Below are 18,665 nucleotides of genomic sequence, written 5' to 3'. Positions count from 1 at the left end.
CAAGAAAAAAAACTAACCCGAAGTATGTCATATTTTCAATTCCCGAAACAATTTGTGAATGGCACTGAATGATTTCACCATAACAAAAACATATGACACGTGTTATGTATTTCAAAATCTCTTGCAGAGTCTCAACAAAAAGTGGAGCAAGAATCACAAGGCAAAAAACAAGTCCAAAATGGAGACCAGCACCAATGTTTGTTCTCACGGTGAGGCAAACTTTGTGACGCCCGGAAAAAAAAAAATCAATGCAATTAAGATGGTGACACTCGCTCAATTTATTTACCTTCTCCGATCAATGGCATCCTTTGTACCGATGACTCCCCCGTTCTTCTTTTAAGAGCGAGCAGTTAATTCAAATAAGAGTGTGAGCATCCGGGCTCCCTAAGTGCCAAGATAATGCGAGCCAGTCACTTTCCATCACAAAGTGTGAGAAACACCCGCTCGGTAATGATCATTGAACTCTGGCATTGATCTGCTCTGGCCCGGCCCGGCCGGCCCGGACGGCTGGCTTGTTTCTTCAAAGGACTTCCCCAACTAAGGAGAACATTTTTGTCCCCATCACTTGGTTGATCAAATATATTTCTGCCTTGATTTCTTCATATTTTTTTTCTCCTCTCAGCCGCTCTCCCTCACTTTGCAACTCTGCAACTCTGCTCTCACAATCACACGCATGCTCTATTTGATTGAATTTTATTTTATTTGTCATCTCTTAATTTAATTTCATTTTTTCCATTTTATTTTATTTGTATTTTTATGATTTTGTTTCTGGTGCTTGTTTGGGGAATTTGTGTCTTACATTTGCCTTCTAAAACATGTAGTATTGGTCATTTCTTTTGTTTGTTTTTGTAAATCATGACTTGAAAGAAACGCCACTATTGAATCGATTCTTGCATTTATTTATTGAATTATTGAATTATTTATTTATTCATTCATTGTAAAATGACTTGAAATGACTTCTACTGAGCGTATTTGACAAAGATTCCAGCGCATGTCGCTAGATTTGACCTTTTAAGACTTGCGCTGAATATTCCAGAAGTCTTGTTTTCCACTTGATGACGATGCCCTAAGTGACGACACGTAGGGAACGCCCCTGCCCGACAAAGCAAAACACAATGCATTTTGGGTACTTTTTTTTGTCTGAAAACACCGTGTTGATCGTGTTGTTAACACGCATAAATAAGGTGTAAGTTAAGTAACGAAGCTTGTGCGCCATCTTGTGCATTTTCTAGGCGCTACATTGGAGTCCAGACGGCTCCAATTGATACGGAAGGACTTCTTTAATGGATTGCAAACATTGATTGGATTGGATATGCCTTTATTAGTCTCACAGTGGAGAAATTTACATTTCACAGCAGCAAAGTGATGAGCAGTGAGTGCTTTCCTCTTCACAACTATTTGAATCCTATTCATAAGTGGATGAGTCACAAGAAAGCATCTTCTCCCAATCTGAACTCTTTGAAGCCATTGTTTTGATTCTGGAGCAAGGCAGTGTGACTCATAGTGACATCACGAATAAGGGGCGGGACTTTGTGAATCTGCCCAGTTCCGAGCTCATTTTGTGGCAGTTTTGGGACACTTGGAGTCATTTTATTGGTGTTTTGCATTTGACTCAAAATATCAGCTTGCGTGTTTTGGCTATTTGAGATGCTCTCAAACGCTTTTCTGATGTCAGTTAGGAAACCCCCAAAAAAACTGGTGTCGGTTGTCCTTTTAAAGCTTGTCTCTAACGCACGCACGCAGGCAAGCAAGCAAGCAAGCAGGCAGACGCGTGTTCTGCGAGGGGGGGGCCCACTGACATCAAATGATGTGCACGCTGAGATGAAGTGAAGGAGACAGTGACATTTGGCTCGGGCCAAATGTCCGCTTTGAAAACGTGTATCCTAAACATCAAACCGACGGCGAGGAATATTCGAGTGACCTGAGAGGAAGGGGTGAAGTGGGACTTTTTTCAAGACGAGATTGACATGAAGGAGGCCGCTTAACTGCGCGTGCTTGGTGAGAGCAAGCCGTGATGATGATGATGATGATCTTTCATGGACGCTGGCAATATATTCCACCAACAAAACGTCTGCCAGCAAGAAAAATGGCCGACGGGGTGGCAACAGGCACGTCCAAAGTATTGGCCAAGCTGACAAGATGTCACAGGCTTCCATTTAACTCTCACATTGCCTGTCAGGGCAACAATCGCTGACTTTGGATTGTGGATAACGATGCCAGAGCACTTTGAAACAATTACGACGCGGAGACTGACGCAAAATGTATTGGCCCATTTCTCAAAAGATTAAATAGAAATAAAGATAGGGAGAAGTGGATTTTGACACCGGGCCAGCCATCTTTTTAGGGTCACGAGTGAGCCGGGGAGCATCCCAGTAGCACTCGCCATCATAATGATACTCATCACCATCATCATACTGATTCAAATATTAAAAAATATGAATGATAATCATTTTACATGAAGTAACCTAAGAAGCGTTTTGCCGGGTGCAAAAAAAGAAAAGTGACAAAAGCCCATGGAGAGCGTGCGAGGTCCACACGGTGATGTTCTGATGAAGATACCCAGTCTGACCTCCCTCATCTAACTGAGGAAGGCTGACCGAGCTGCATAACAACAAATTCATCTGGTGAAATGAAACATTTGGGCCAACAAAAATGTCGACTTTTATTTATTTCTTTATTTTATGTATCTATCTGTAATATGTATCTATTTATTTATGTTATTATTTGATTATGTATTTATTTGTCTGCAAGTTTGCGTATCTATGTATTTTATTTTTATTTATGTATTGTAATTATGTTGTTTTTGATGTTAAACCCAGAAGAAAAAATTGGGACAAAAAATGTTTTTTTTAATCTATGAATATATTTATTCATCTATTCATTAATTTGATTATTTATTTATTTGTCCGTATGTTTGTTTATCTATCTATTTATTTTATTTATATATTGTAATTATGTTGTTTTTGATGCTGATGAAACAAAATGGACAAAAAATTGTTTTTATGTATATATTTATAATACATTTCATTTATACTTTACATTCAAAGGATACATTTATTTATGTTATCTATTTATTTATCGGTCAATCTATTTATTTATTTGATTATTGATTTATTTGTCTCTATTTATTTTTCTATTTAATATTTATTATTTGTATTTATGTTGTGTAAATATGTTGTTTGTTTATTTATGCATTTGTGTATTTATTTGTCTGTCTATTCACGTATTAATTTTATTATTTTACTTTATGTATGTATTGTAATTATTTTTTGGTTTCTTTATTTGTTGATTTGATTATTGATTTATTTGTCTGTGTTTGTTTATTAGTTTTTTTTAATTATCTACTTATTATTTATAGTTTTATTAGTGTATTGTAATTATGTTGTTTATTTATTTATTTATTTATTTATGCATATTAGCATATTTGACAATAAAGCTGACTTTGATCAATATACTTGTGTACAACATTATTATCTAGACGTCACGTTGACAGAGAAAGCGACAAATATGCATATACGTATGATATGTAGCACCGTCGCCGTAGCAGAAAGTCGAAAAGTCGTTCAATGTAATCAGCAGTCCCATCTGCTATTATTGATTATTGAATTCCGGTACAGTATGTGTGCACGTCGAAAACGGAAGGTGGTCGGAAAAACAAACAAAACAAAACAAAACACAAACAAAAACACAAAAAACGAGCCTCGTCGCGCGAGTTTCCAGCAAGTCGAAAACACGTCGCTGTCAATCACCGGCGGGTCACGTGCGCTCACCTTGATTTGAGACTCCTTGTTGGCCCAGGTGACTTTTGACGAGCAGGACGAGAAGCAGGTAGCATCTCCCGCAGGACAGCACGCTTGCCGAGCTTGCCGCGCTTGCCATGGTTGGAGGCGCACAGGTGAGCACTCGGTGCCGCTCGAGCCGTGCGTGCGCGGAAGCCTCACGTCACCCTCCAAAATAAAAGCCAGGAAGCCGTTGTATCCACGCTGACGATGGCGGATGGCGGAGGGAGAGGTGCGTCCGGCGTCCGGCGTCCGTCGTCCACCGTCCACCGTCCGCCGTCCACCGTCCGCTCCACGCGAGTCGTTCTCCTCGCTAGTCGCCCGTTTGGAACTGCAGGTGGAGGTGGGCGAAGGGGGGATGGACACGAGATACCATTGCGGGAGGGGGAAAATGGGAAGTGGGGGACACCAACACTTCGTTAGCGCAACTTCCAAAATAAAAGAATATGCCAGGATTGTTCCACGACGAACTTTTCAACGCGAAGTAACGGACGCCATTTGGAGGCGGTTGATCCCCAAAGCAAGCAACAACAACCATCAACATCCTGACATCTCCCCCCCCCCCTCTCTCTCCCTCTCTGTATATCTCTCTCTATCGCTCTTTCTCGCTCTCTCCATCTCTTTATCTCTCTGTCACTCTCGCTTTCTCTCCCCTCTCTCTCTCTGGCTATCTCTTTGTATCCCCCTCCTCTCTCTAACACTCTTTCCCCTTCTCTCTCTCTATTTATTTTTCTTCTCTTTTCTTTTATTTATTTATTTATTTATCTGCTTAGTCATGTATTTATTTACTGATTTGTTATTTATTTATTTATATAGTTATTTTTCTTCATTTTCTCTATTCATTCATTTATTTGTCTGTCTATTTATTTACGTATTTGTCTTTTTATCTATTATTTATTTATGTTATTCTTGTCTTTATTATAAACTTGTCTTTGCTCTCTATTTATTTATTCATGAGATTATTTATCTTCTCTCTTCTATGTATTTATGTGTTTGTTTGTCTGTTTATTTCTTTATATATTCATTGATTTATTTTTCTTCTCTCTTCTTTCTATTTATTTATTTATGTATATATGTATGTATTTATATATTTATTGATTTATTTATTTATTCTTGTGGTTATTTATGTATTTATTTATTTATTTATGTATTTATTTACGTATTTATTTATTTCGTTATCTATTTACGTATGTATTTACGGATTGATTGATTGATTGATTGATTGATTGATTGATTGAATGATTGATTGATTGATTGATTGATTGATTAGACTCGCTGGTGATAGTGCTCTTAGCAGACAAATATTGCAGCCCTCAGCGGCTACAAGCAAGGATTTATTTCCTGCTTGGACGCAAAAGCGCCTTTTGTGTTTCTATTTCTATTGAGTGGCCTCCGCCTTGACCTCATATTGTTCTTTGTGTTCGGATTGGAGCACCATTTGCATTGTGGGAAAACAATAAAAAATACCGCAGCGCATATTGTGTTTTCGTACGGGCACAAAGCAGCCAATTTTTCTGCTCATTTTGTGTCATTAGCGTGACATACAATCAGCATGATGGAAGACCCAAAGTAGGGAATGTTGTCCAATGTATTTTCATTTCAAATACCCAATTATAGAAGGTAGATGCTGTACAACGTTACAGCAGGTAACATTTTGCAAACTTGACAACAACATTTTAAAATATGTATGCTATAATATAGCATAGAAATACTTTTGGAGTCCAGTGTTTTAATGATTTTATTTTGTGGATGGATGAACAGGTGAATGGATGGATAGATATTATTGGATGGATGCATGGATGAATGGATTGGGTATTGGATGGATGGATCGATATGGATGGATCGATGGATGCAAGAATGAACAGATTTTGTATGGATGGATGGATGGATCGATTGATATGGATGGATGCATGAATGAATGGATTTTGGATGTATGGATGGATGGCCTTTATGACGACAAACAAACATTAATGCACAAATGCACATATTTTCAGTTTCAAGCACAAATGAAAGAATCGGCATCATCCTTCCAATGCTCTGGGATTGGAAATTAGATCTCTCGACATATATATATATATATACATATATATATATATATATACAGTAAAGTCTCGTTATATCGATATTCAAGGGAGTCTGAAAAAATATCGATATAACCGGGACTATCGATATATCCGATATCGATATAACGAGACTTTACTGTATATATATATATATTTTATATAGGAGCAATGACTATCATCAATCTAGCATTTCCCACTAGTTGACAGTCCCGTTAGATCAGCTGAGCAAACAAATCTCCATTTTGTGAAACGATGTCATACCTGTGAATTGAAATGAGAATCCGTCCCGCTTTTGCAATGACGCGAGCATCTGCACCTGCCTTTTTTGCCCAACATCTTTCTCATCCGCCGTCGTTGACAGACATCGAGCAATTCAGCGGCCGTGTGAGACATCTGCGGCGCATCATCCAGCAAGCCACTTCACGCTAAAGTCAACCGCACCGCATTTGCATTTCCGGAAGGCCGTCTTACACCCTGCACACAAATACAATCGCAAAGTGCACCAATCATCCATCGCTTGCAGGTACAGTGATACCTTGGCTTATGAACTTAACTGGTTCCCAGACAGAGTGTGTGAGGTGAAAAGTGGGTATCCCAAAACTTAATTTCCCATAGGAAACCATTAAAATGAGAATAATCCGTTCCCAGGTCCCTATAAAACATCATTTTTGCTTCAAGTGTACAGATGGCTTGTGCTGGTTATTTGTGGAGTCTGATTGATGGGATATTTTAACCTTGCAGTCTATACTCTGCCTTTGAACTATCAAAGTTGAAACTTTCTCACTGTCGTCTGCCTGTCTCTTTAATGTTTAAACCACCCACCCTCACTGCTTCGTTCCAGACCAATCACGTGGCTTTAACCGAAGACTGGGGGCGAGAAATAGAGGACAAAAGCAGGCGGCTGCCATTTTCTTGTTAGTAAAACGGGCTTGTTCGCGAATGACACATCACTCATTGAGGCAGCTCCCAGTACGAAAAAAGTTCATATGCCAAGGTAAAATTTTCATAAATGAAACGTTCATAAACCGAAAAGTTCATAAGCCATGGGGTTCGTAAACCGAGGTATCACTGTATTGCGTTAACTCATGTAAAGCAAGCAAGAATGAGACTTTTTCATATGTTGTCGCTTCATTGAAAGACTGAGCGCCATCTTTGGAAAATACATTGAAAGTTCAAAAGCATGTTGACTTCTTCATCGCGGACGTTTTGCTTCTTATTCAAGATCAGCGAACTAAAGTCTTACTGGTAGTTTCGGCCCGATATATATATATATATCCCTACTGTCCAGACGTGGCGGTGCCAGACTCTGCTATGATAGGTCTGGACATATATAGGGCCGAAACTACCAGTAAGACTTTAGTTTGATGACGAAGCATCTTGGATCCCTTGAAAGAAGTACAGATAACGACTGAAGAAACCTTTTCATCGATGGACCATTCCTGTACCACTGAGAGCTTAGGCAGACGTAAAGCGCGGTGAAGTCGTGCAACGTTGTGACGGCTTCCACCGCGGCAGGTTTGACAACTTGGTGTCCTTCACCTTCTTCACGGAAGGACCTGATCGTGATGGATTTGATGGGCCTGTCAGGCGAGATCTAGATTAAGGAAGCGGCCACCTTTCTGCTCCTTTTCCTGGTTGTCTCTTGGCCCTCGCTCCATCTTCTTGTCCCACATCACAGCCTTGCTTCATCGTGCCTCCCTCAGCACCTTCTCCTGTGCGTTTCTTTGCCTCCTTTTTTTCCTTTCCACAAACAAGCCATTCCTTTCCCCTCAGATCCTCTGCTGCAGCGCCGAGGCACCTGCCCACACACTTTTTACCCTCGGTCCATCTTATTCTCTCCGATATGAACTCTCTCCCTCTCGCTCGCTTCGCTGCCTCTCTCTCTCTCTCTCTGGCTCTGAATATTTCATGAATTGGTGGCGAAGTGCTGAGATGAGGAGCCTGTCTCGAGCTTGCACAGCACAAATATTTACGCTCTGAACTTGGCTTAGTTGAGTGTCGGGACAAACTGTGTGTGTGTGTGTGTGTGTGTGTGTGTGTGTGTGTGTGTGTGTGTGTGTGTGTGTGTGTGTGTGTGTGTGTGTGTGTGTGTGTGCGTGTGCGTGTGTGTGTGCGTGTGTGCGTGTCATCGATGTAACTGTGATTACATGTGACATGGCTCCCAGAGGGCAGAGAAGGGCTTTGGTCTCATCCTGCATGGTTGATGATACAGCTCCATTTCACCTTCTCTATGATGGCGCTAGATAGATGGATGGATGGATGGATGGAAGTGGGATGGATAGATGGATAGCGAGATACCTAGCTCGCTAGACATATAGATACACAGATAGATACTAGACCTAGATAGATACAGTAGATAGACAGATAACTAGCTAGCAAGCTAGATCGATAGACAGACAGCTAGATCGCTAGCTATCTGGATAGATCGCTAACTGGCTAGATACATAGCTCGATAGATCGCTAGCAACATAGGTCGCTCGCTCTGTCAGTCGGTCGGTCAGTAGGTAGATAGCGAGACAAATTGCTAGCTAGCTAGATAGATCGCTATCTATCTAGAGAGCTCACTGGATAGAGTTCTCTAGATAATTAGATAGATAGCTCGATAGCTTGCTAGATAGCTCCATAGCTCGATAGATAGCTCCATAGCTTAATAGCTAGCTTAATAGCTCTATCACTGGGTCGATAGCTCAATAGCCAGCTCGATAGCTAGCTCGATAGATAGCCTGATAGATAGCTCCACAGCTTGATAACTAGCTCTTTAGCTCGATAGTGCACTCAATAGCTTGCTAGATAGCTCGATAGCTAGATAACTAGCTTGATAGCTAGATAGTTAGCCTGATAGATAGCTCGATAGATAGCTCGATTGATAACTCCATAGCTTGATAGATAGCTTCATAGCTCGATAGCTAGCTCAATAGCAAAATAGATAGCTAGATGGATGGATAGACGGATAGATAAAATGGGTCAAAGGACAGGAAGTGAAGGTGGAGGAGAAAGAAAGCCTCACGTTGGCAAATGTCTTTTCTATTTTGGCTGGCAAAGGGGAAGCTCAATTGCAGGTCTGGAGGAACATCAAAACACAATTAAGGGCTGACATGGAAGCGGCGATGCAGAAGAGTGACGACACGCAAGGACGAGTGGAGCTCGGAAAAGAGAAAAGGACCAAAGAGAGGGAAGGGGAGTCTCCGGGGATGTTGACAGAGAAGCTCAGAGAAATAATTCTCTTTTATTCATGGACAAGTGATGGAAAAAGATGCCGCGTCTTGGTTTACGTGCGAGTCAAAAGAAGAAAATAGGTTGGGTTAAGTTAATGACACACGCATTCATCCCATTAGGAAGGGGATTTACTCCCATCGGTGCAGGGAGTACATCCCAGCTACTGAATGAATGCCAATGATGTCGCTGATCCCAACCGTCCGCAAGAGAGACAACACCCCGTACATTGATGCTTACTTTACCTTACCGAAACTACCAGCAAAAAAAAAAATCAGTGCACTGACGAAGCCTCTTGGATAAGAAGCGAAACGTCCGACACCTTCAAGAAGTCCAGATGACGGCTGAAGAAACCTTCTCATCGATGGACCGCTCCCGTACGACAGACAAGTTAAACAGACAGCTACTGGACTAGGCCAAGATGATTATTACAGATGTGCTTTCCAGGGGTTCCCGAGTAAACGGAGTCAAGGTTTTGGAGTCCGGAGATGCCATTTGAAGAGCTCTCACGGTCACATGACTCAAGCGACTATGATTGATTGTTGTCCTGTAATTGAACAAGGGCATCACGGCTCATATGGAGCAACATCTGAGACAAAATGTGTACGTGAGCTCAAGTCAAAGGTCTGACTCAGAGATCTTTCATCTCACTGCATACAGTGGGAGGATTCCATTTTTGCACTTTTTTACGTCATGGCCGGCATGAAACCTGCGCAGAAGCTGCTGAAACCTGATAGCGATGTCTAAAAATGTATAGATTATACAGTAGAAATATTACAAATAGAAATAAATATATTCATACATTATATAATACTGATATATCTTCACAGCCCAGCTTTGTTCAGGGGAAAGGTCGGTGATGCGTATGTCGCGGCATGGAAATGAAGCGGATTTAGGTGGGACAGGAGTTATAAGACAATTTGTTTTCCTCAATGGATGCTATAGCTTTGTGTAGCAGACGTGCACATTACACCTTGATGTCCCTGATCCACTGGCAAAAAGGATGCTTTGATCCTCTGTGGTTTCATCTAGAACTGCTTAATACCTCAAAGAGGGTGAAGATTGAATGAATGTCTGTGTCACATTATTTGTTATTGAGTCTTTTTTGTTGTTTTGACTTCAAGATGGCGCCGCGAGAAGGGCTGCCTTTACAGCCGCTCCTGTATTTTATTTTTCTACTTCTTCCTTTCCTTTCCTTGTCCTCTCATCACTTTGCTACTGTGAAATGTAAATTTCTCCACTGCGAGATTAATAAATGCTCATCCAATCCAGTATTGGAAATTTTGAAATCAATTACTGGGCCACCCAGATGGGAAAGCAATTTGTAAAAATATGAATAGTTCATTCTTAAAAAAGAAGAAAAAAAAAAAATGTTTAATGCAAAGGAATCAGGATCAGAAATTTGACATGTTAGCGACTATAAATTGATGCATCACTAAAAGATGAATAATGTATTTTGTGCATTGAATAGTTAGTTTTACCTTTGACCCCCCGCCTTATCCCTTTCAATGTCGATTGCAAATGTCTCCATGGTGGGAGTCGGAATCTCATATGGGACTGCTGCATCGTAATCTGAAAGTGCAACTTTGTGTATTCCCGCAGCTGTTTGCATGAGAAGAATCCAAATGAAATCATCTGTAGGTTTCCTTTCATATCCATAAGGATGGAGCTGCCCTTTACGACTTTGATGAAAATGCAGTGCCTTTATCTCCCCCGGGGGTGCCCTTTCACTTTTCTTTAAAACATCGGCAAAGGTCACAATTAACATTTGATAAATGTTTTCTTTCATGGTCCCGCTAACTTGGCCATAGAGATGTCAACGTGACGTTAAGCATTGACTATCCAATCCGCCCATAATGGCCATCATCTGAGATGCTTCACTTCATTTGGGTCACGGGGTCAACTGGAGTCTGGCCAAGGTGCATTTGGTCACATACATAGCGGTTTATATATTTTGAATCCCAACAGCCAACCAAACGGTTCGTTCTTTCTTTCCTCTCTGTCATTTTAACTTCCAGCTCCATTGAACACGCCAAGCTAAGCAAGCTAACCGTATGGTCACCTTAAACCAAAATGTTTCTCTGCCCATGCTTTTAACTCATTCACTGCCATTCACGAATGTATTGGGGAATTGAAAGTATGACTTAGAGTGCCATTCCCGATTTTGTTGGGGTTTTGGTTTTTCTTGTTTAGGTGCCGATAAAGCATTGGCCAGACCTCTGGCCTTCCACAAGGGAGAAACATTTCCCTTTTTTCCATGTTAGCGCTTTGTTCCAGCTTTAGCTGTTGTTAAAGCGCAAAATAAACCAATGTGTATGTATTGCATTGTATTTTGGACAGCCACCCTCATTTCAAGCTCATATAACTCCAGATGCATATAATTTAGGCATTAACAATTTCCTTCTGATGAAAGATGAGAATCTAAGGTTTCTAACGCTGTACTGAATATTTATGTAGTCCTAAAAATCAATATTCTGTGGGTCCTGGAATTTGAGTGACAATCACAAAACCCCTGGCACCGGACTGGGCACATTTTTTGCACGTCTGGCAGTGAATGAGTTAACGATGACAGACAACAGAATGACATGCGAGTCAAGAAGATAGCGTTGAAATTGTTGCCTCCACTTCAGCCGATCAGACTTGTGCAAAGATCTGCAAATGATCTGAACTGATAAGGGACTTCCCATTTCATTTGAGGCTTGAATCGGTCAGAGGACATTTTCTGTATTCACCTCGTTAGCGCCCGCGAAACGTCAAGGTGACACGTCAGCCCTCTCCAGAGGACCTCACATAAAGTGTGATCCTCCCTTTTTGTGTCCCGCTGAGCTGATTGCCTTTGTTCTAAAAGCCCGGCGGGAATTTCAGTCGATGGGCGAGCGGATCTGAGCACCTGTTGTTTGAGCATCGATCCAAGTCGCGGAAAGTGAGGCGAGATTCGTGGTTAAAGAGTTTAACTGACGCTGTGTCCCACTTGCCCAGTAGGACGTAGAATTCGTTCTGTGATTATGGGATATGAACGGCGCCCTGCCTCTGAAACACGTCCTCATCTTTGGCCGACGTTATGGACAACCTGTTTTCTGACTCCTGGATAGAAATCGTGATCTGTCTTCCATTGCTTCATCTACTTTGAGGTTTTCTTTGGGAGTGACCAGGTTGGATACGACCACAGGGACAACTCATATTAGAGGCTTTGGAGAGAAAGTCAGACTGAGATGGTTTGGACATCTTCAGAGGAGAGAGAGTGACTATATTGCAGTGGTTCTTAATCTTGTTGAAGGCACCGAACCCCACCAGTTTCATATGATCATTCATCAAAGCCTTCTTTCAATGACTGTGCCCACTAGACTGCGGGGTGGACCTCTGTGGCCGAGGATCCACCGTACCCCTGAGACCGACTCACCCTATGGTTTCATCGAACCCAGTTTAAGAACCACTTCCTTCACCCCTCACCCTTAATCCTTAACCCTAACCCTAATATCAGAAGAAGGATGCTGGGCCTTGAACTGCCAGGCAGGAGACCGAAAGGAAGACCGAAGAGGAGGTTTATGGATGTTGTCAAAGAGGACATGAAGGTACCTGGTGCGAGAGAAGAGAAAACCGGGTTAGATGGAGCATGCTGATTCGCTGTGGGAGAAGCCCAAAGGAAAAGGACAAGATTGGTGATTCTACTTTATAATCTACGGTCAGTGCCCGATTCTTAAATAAATGTCTTTCAGGCGACGTTTGCCACTTTCGGTGTGCTGCGGTTATGTGTCACAAAGAGTCTGTTTATTTGAAAAGGTGAATGGCAGACTTGTCCGGTCGGAACAGCTCCCCTGGTAGGCTTTGCACTCTCTGGCTCTCCAAGCAATGTGTTGTGATTGAGGATCAAGCTGCAGCCTCGGTTTGATAAAGAAGAGTCGGCGAGATCCCGTGTGCCTGTATCTCCGGGGGGGAGGCTTTAAATGGCGGCAGAAGGAGCCTGCCCTCGCGTTGACCAGGCAGGAAGCCGACACAGCATCTCTCAGTCGGCGCCTACTGACAGCAAAGGAGTCACGCTGTTCAATACTTCAGGCCTTCAAAAGGGGAAGTAGTGTTGCTGGTTCATATTTCGCTGTACCGTCCATCCACGTTCGACTGCTAATGATGGGCACATTGTCCAATTCCGTTTGTTCAAAAGATTGCATCCCGGATAGTACGAAGGAGTCGGGGCGCCCCATTCTTCGGAAAAGAGCCCGTGTAAGCTCTCAGTCGTACAGGAGTGGTCCATCGATGAAAAGGTTTCTTCAGCCGTCATCTGTACTTTTTGAAAGCGTCGGGCGTTTCGCTTCTTATCCAAGATGCTTCTTCAGCCAACTAAAGTCTTACTATAGGGCCGAAACTACCAGTAAGATTTTAGTTCGATAGGAAAAGAGGGTCAGTACGAGAATGACATGCCAGCAGTCCAAACCTGTCTCCATTTGAAATTAGAAATAACAATCACATTTGTTCATTTCAACATTAACTCATTCACTGCCAGACGTGCAAAAATGTGCATTGTCACTTGAATTCCAGGACCCACACAATATTGAGTTTTAGGACTACATAAACATTCAACACAGAGTTAGAACCCTTAGATTCTCTTCTTTCATCAGAAAAAAAGTTACTTCCTAAATGATATAGGTCTGGTGTTATCTGAGCTTGAAATGGGGGCGGCTGTACAAAATACAATGCAACATATACTCATTGGTTTATATAGCACATTAACAACAGCTGAAGCTGTAACAAAGCGCTGACATGGAAAAAAGGCAAATGCTGCCCCCTCGTGGAATGGAAAAACATTGCCAGAGGCCATGGCCGGCGCTTTATCAGCACCCAATCTTAAAAAAACAAAACCCGAACAAATCGTATTTTCTCGTACTTTTTTTTGTGTGTCTCTTGTTTCTACGAGCAACAGGTGGAAAGTTTTGTAAAGCTGACACAGACGAGACGCGCTGAGAATAATTACACAGCGATCACTAAAATCTCCAAGCACCTTTTGATTATAAATTTATTATTCATGATGATAACTGAAGTACTTGTGTAGAAGCATTTATTCCGATGCATTATTCATCGAAAGGAGCGGCACATAATGAATGTGGCAAATCAGCAGCGTGTGTTGATGTTTTCCCTCCCATTCTTTTGATGACATCCCAAGGTGCCACTTTTTCACACCGTCTCACAGAGTTTGCTTCTCACAATTTCAAACATCAACAAAACGTCCTTTTTTATCGATTGTGTCGTGTCATATCATCGCAGTAAATATTAGCCATTTTATATTATCATGTGATTCCACCAAAAATAAATAAATACATGAATAAATAGAGAAATAAAAACTAATGACCAGGATCCAGATGATCGTATTTGGGGCAACCACCTCATTAAATAATAATTGAACCAACATGATAAAAAAAAAAATATAAAAAAAAATATACTGTATATACGTATACACGTATATATATATATATATATATATATATATATATATATATATATATATATATATACTGTATATACGTATACACGTATATGCATACATATATATATATATATATATATATATATATATATATATATATATATATATATATATATATATATATATATATATATATATATACACAATTGATGATCGACAGTACCTCAGTGCCGTGCTCGCGTGGGTTTTTCTCCGCTGGTGACTCGTCCAAGTTGTCCTCGCCTCCAATCAGACCTGAGCTCAAATGGTCATCTGATCAGCAAGCTCCGCAGGGTGCCTAAGAACCAATCCCGATCATCTGACTCAGGTGCGTCGGCATTGGGAGACACGGTAAAGAGGTCAGGACGGGGGTCACCTATCGGAGCGTTCAGGGTGGCAGGGTTCACTTCACAGCTCGGCAACTGTTTACAGTAGCAGACTGTCAATGTTTATACACGAGATGGTGTTTCCGTGGCTCGGGCGTGTTTATTCGGTGTGCTCGAGCGTACACGCCTCGGATTGCTCGTCAAGACTTTTTTCTGGCTCTTCTCGAGTCTCTCTCTTCTCCTCGGGGTGCGTGGCCTGAAAATGGATGTTATGGCTGCGGAGTGCTGAGTGCACTCGCGACTTTCACAAGAACATCAAAACACAATCAAGTTGCGCGCATCCCCGAGGCTCGCGGCCGGGAGGCGCCACTTAGGGGGAGAGGGCCTACGGGGGAGGAAAGGGGGACACGGCTTGAAGGTATGCGGGCAAAGAGGCGGCAATAGAAGATGCAGTTTGAAAAGAGATCAATGAAAAATGCCGGGCCTGAAAGACGGCTTTGTTCCAGCCAGAGGTGGCGTTTCAAAAATACACTTTGTCACGTCACTTGACGTCAACCGGCGCTTGGAAAAGGCTTTCGTTACCGACCCCAAATGTTGCTTTAGGCTTGCTCGACTGTGGAGAAAGAGAAAGAGACATTTATACCAGGGTGTACATTTCAGATGCGACTGTGATCTGGACGATTGGTGGAAAATGAGTTTCCAAAAAACAAAAACAAAACCTTCCTGGATGCTAGACAATAGACAGAATAGAAGTTAGCAGATTTAAAAGTTTCATGCTGTTGTATGCTTAATTGGCCGAACGCAAGGCCTACAATGGAAGCACAGAAAATCTGGGTGGGGTCAATCCGAGGTGAACAGACACAGCCTGTTAAACTGTCATCTTCATGTAGGAGATCTAGCCTTGGACGAATTTACAACTTGGTAAACGCCTTCGCAGGAAGAGCTCATTAGCCAGGCACGTTACAAATCTATTACTTCATGGAAAGGACAACCCATTAAAACGTTCTGTCGCTTTATGGGTGTTGGTCCGGCCGGGGGGGTGGTATTCAAATCAAGAAGACTCTGTTTTACTAATGTATCACTTACATTTGCATATACAGGTAACATCCGACTTACGACCGGCTCGACTTACGACCACCTGTACTTACACCACAACCTCTAGACCCTATTTTTCAATTTTTTATTCTACGCCTGGCACCGCAACGCGCAAACAGGTCGGTAACGCGTACGTAGTTTCGGCCAGCCAGCCAGCATGTCATACTGTCGCACGGCAATCGACCGTGTGATGGCACCAGAGGGACGAGTTTGCCAGTCATTTAGCCTCCGACTCCACATTTTAAATGGATTTCGACTTACGACCGAGTTCCGTTCGGACCAAACGGTCGCAAGTCAAAATGGTCGTATGTTAGTTACCTGTATTCTCAGTAAATGGCTTGGCGGAGGGCTGCAGAGGTCGGGCGTCGGTCACGAATGGCCACCGGCAGTAAAAGAAGATCTTTCCTGTGTTGGAGCCTTTGTTCACAGTGTCCGAAGAAACATCTCCGACACTGGAACGACAACAGATTCCGATTGAAGTCACCGAGGAGCTAAATGGTGCTTACGTTGAATTAGGAAGCCTGCGATGTCATTGCCTTTCATCGACTGACTTTTCGCCAGGCATCATTTAGTGATATATAATCTGATCTGTCATTGTACAAATAATGGATTCGTAATGGAATTTGTTAACTTATTTGAATGGCGTTTTTTGCGTAATAGTTGAAGATGTGCGTCGCAAATGCTGTCATGTCGTCCAAATCTAATGACGGCTGAATGAGAGAAGACATTAAACTGAGAGGCTCCCTCGTCCACTTTTGTTTTTTTTCCCCCTTCCTCATTATCTTTTGGTTGTTTGTTTTGCACGGTGGGTGAATGCAAGTTAAATTGTACGCCGTACACGCAGTCTGGAGATTAAGTCCAAGACCGCCCAAGTGCCGCTGATGAAATACTTTGTCACTTCGGCAACGTCCATCCAACCATCCATCCATTTTTCCAGACCGCTTATCGTTAGCAAGGGTCGTAGGTAAATTGGAATCTAACCCAGCTGACTGCGCATCAAATAAATAAGAAACCCTCGAGAAAAATAAATACATACAAGTCACAGTTGTTCAGTTGTGCAATTATCTGCATTGTGACGAATCTTTGGCCACAACATTCATCAGTGCAGAGCGCCGATGCGGATGTGGAACGGTCGCAGCTTGAAATTGAAGCGGATTTGGGACAGATGTGAGACAGTGTCTTTTCCTCAATGGATGCTAGAGCTCCGTGTTTGCTTTCAACGTTTGGCTTGTAGCAGACCTACACAATCCAACATGATGTTTCTGATCCACTGGTGAAAAGGACGCATTGATCCTCTCCTCTTTCATTGAGAACTGCCGTTGCTTCATGCAACAAAGAGCGTGCAGAAAATTGCTTAAGGTTGAATGACTCTCTTTGTCTTTGTGTTGTCATATTATTTGTATTTTAGTTTTTTTTTTTTGTACTTTTGACTTCAAGACGGCGCCGCGAGAGGGGCTGCCTTTCCAGCAGCTCCTGTATTTTGTTTTTCTACTTCTTCCTTTCCTTTCCTCTTACTTTCATCACTTGGCTGCTGTGAAATGTACATTTCTCCACTGCGAGACGAATAAGGGCTCATCCAATCCATCAGATTAGGAGTTTCTAAAAGATTTTGTATTCTAGAAATGCTAAAGTTGTGTATTCCATCCAGATGCAAGCAACCGAAAATAGACATTTAAAATGCAGACGTCACATCTCACCTCCATCTTTTAAACTTCAGCTGAAACTATGAATACAGAGTTTGGCCGAACTGATGATATTGTTTCGAGAGGCCAATCCAACATTTCACTCTCAACTGAAAGTCTGCGTGTATAAAGATGTCTCCTTTTTGACTTTCTTTCCGCCTTTTCCCTTTGGGGTGAAGAATCTATTATTCATCCTTTCTCTTCACAACAGGGGGCCCCGGTTTGAAGCTTGGAAGCATGACATAAATGAATTAAAAAGTCAGGTGCAAGAACTCCATCATCTGACATCTTTTTTTGGGAGGCGCATACGTTATTTGTGGGTCATACTACACTGGAGATGATGCCTTACAAACATGACTCCGGATGACGGGGGTAGAAAATAATCATCATCAGAAATCATAGTCATACTATTAAGAAGAACAAGAACAACCGCAAGAAGAAAATGAAGAAGAAGGAGAGGAGAAAAAGAGGAAAAAGAAAAAAGAAAAAAAAGAAGAAGAAGACGAACAAGAAAAAAAAGAAAAAGAAAAAAGAAGAAAAAGAAAGAAGAAAAAGAAAGAAGAAAAAGAAGAACAAGTAAAAGAAGAAGAAAAATAAGAAGAAAAAGGAAAAAAAGAAGATAAAGAAAAACAAAGAAGAAAAAGAAGAACAAGTAAAAGAAGACAAAGAAAAAAAAGAAGAAAAACAAAAAAAAGAACAAGAAAAAGAAAGAAGAAAAACACAATCAAGAAAAAAGTGTTTTGGCTATTTGAGAAAATGTTTTTTTTTCTGACGTCAGTTCGGAAACAAGAAAGTGACGTCGGTTGTCCTTTAAATAGCTTTGGTTATGTGCTTGTGTTTTCACTTCACTTCTACAAATATCAAGATAAAACGACTCAGCTGATTACAGGAGCGTAACTGTGGTGTTGGACGCTACTTGACAAGGTGCGCTTAGAGATTTATGTCCATACTGTCCTGAGTAGTACTGAGAGAGAGAGAGAAAGAAAACAAAAGGCATCCATGAAAGCTGCACGAGAAGACAAAGCGCAGACAAAAAGTAGGACAGATTACCT

General features: G+C 41.7%; 1 protein-coding gene across 1 annotated transcript in view; it reads right to left on the bottom strand.

Moving 5' to 3' along the window:
* Nucleotides 1-14,955, bottom strand: part of LOC148899900 (ephrin type-A receptor 6-like) — a 49,884-nt gene extending 34,929 nt beyond the window's left edge. The window contains exons 1-3 of the mRNA XM_088991401.1: nt 14,695-14,955; nt 6,104-6,316; nt 3,771-4,110 (exon numbers count right to left, since the gene is read on the bottom strand). Coding sequence (XP_088847527.1) covers nt 3,771-3,879 — 109 coding nt within the window. The 5' untranslated portion in view covers nt 3,880-4,110; nt 6,104-6,316; nt 14,695-14,955. The remainder of the gene's footprint in view (nt 1-3,770; nt 4,111-6,103; nt 6,317-14,694) is intronic.
* Between the last annotated feature and the right edge of the window lie 3,710 nt (nt 14,956-18,665).

This window comes from Hippocampus bargibanti, linkage group LG03 (genome assembly GCF_051943395.1).
Source record: "Hippocampus bargibanti isolate YZ-2025 linkage group LG03, ASM5194339v1, whole genome shotgun sequence".
In the NCBI taxonomy this organism is placed as follows: domain Eukaryota; kingdom Metazoa; phylum Chordata; class Actinopteri; order Syngnathiformes; family Syngnathidae; genus Hippocampus; species Hippocampus bargibanti.
This window is presented reverse-complemented; position numbering and strand designations above follow the sequence as displayed.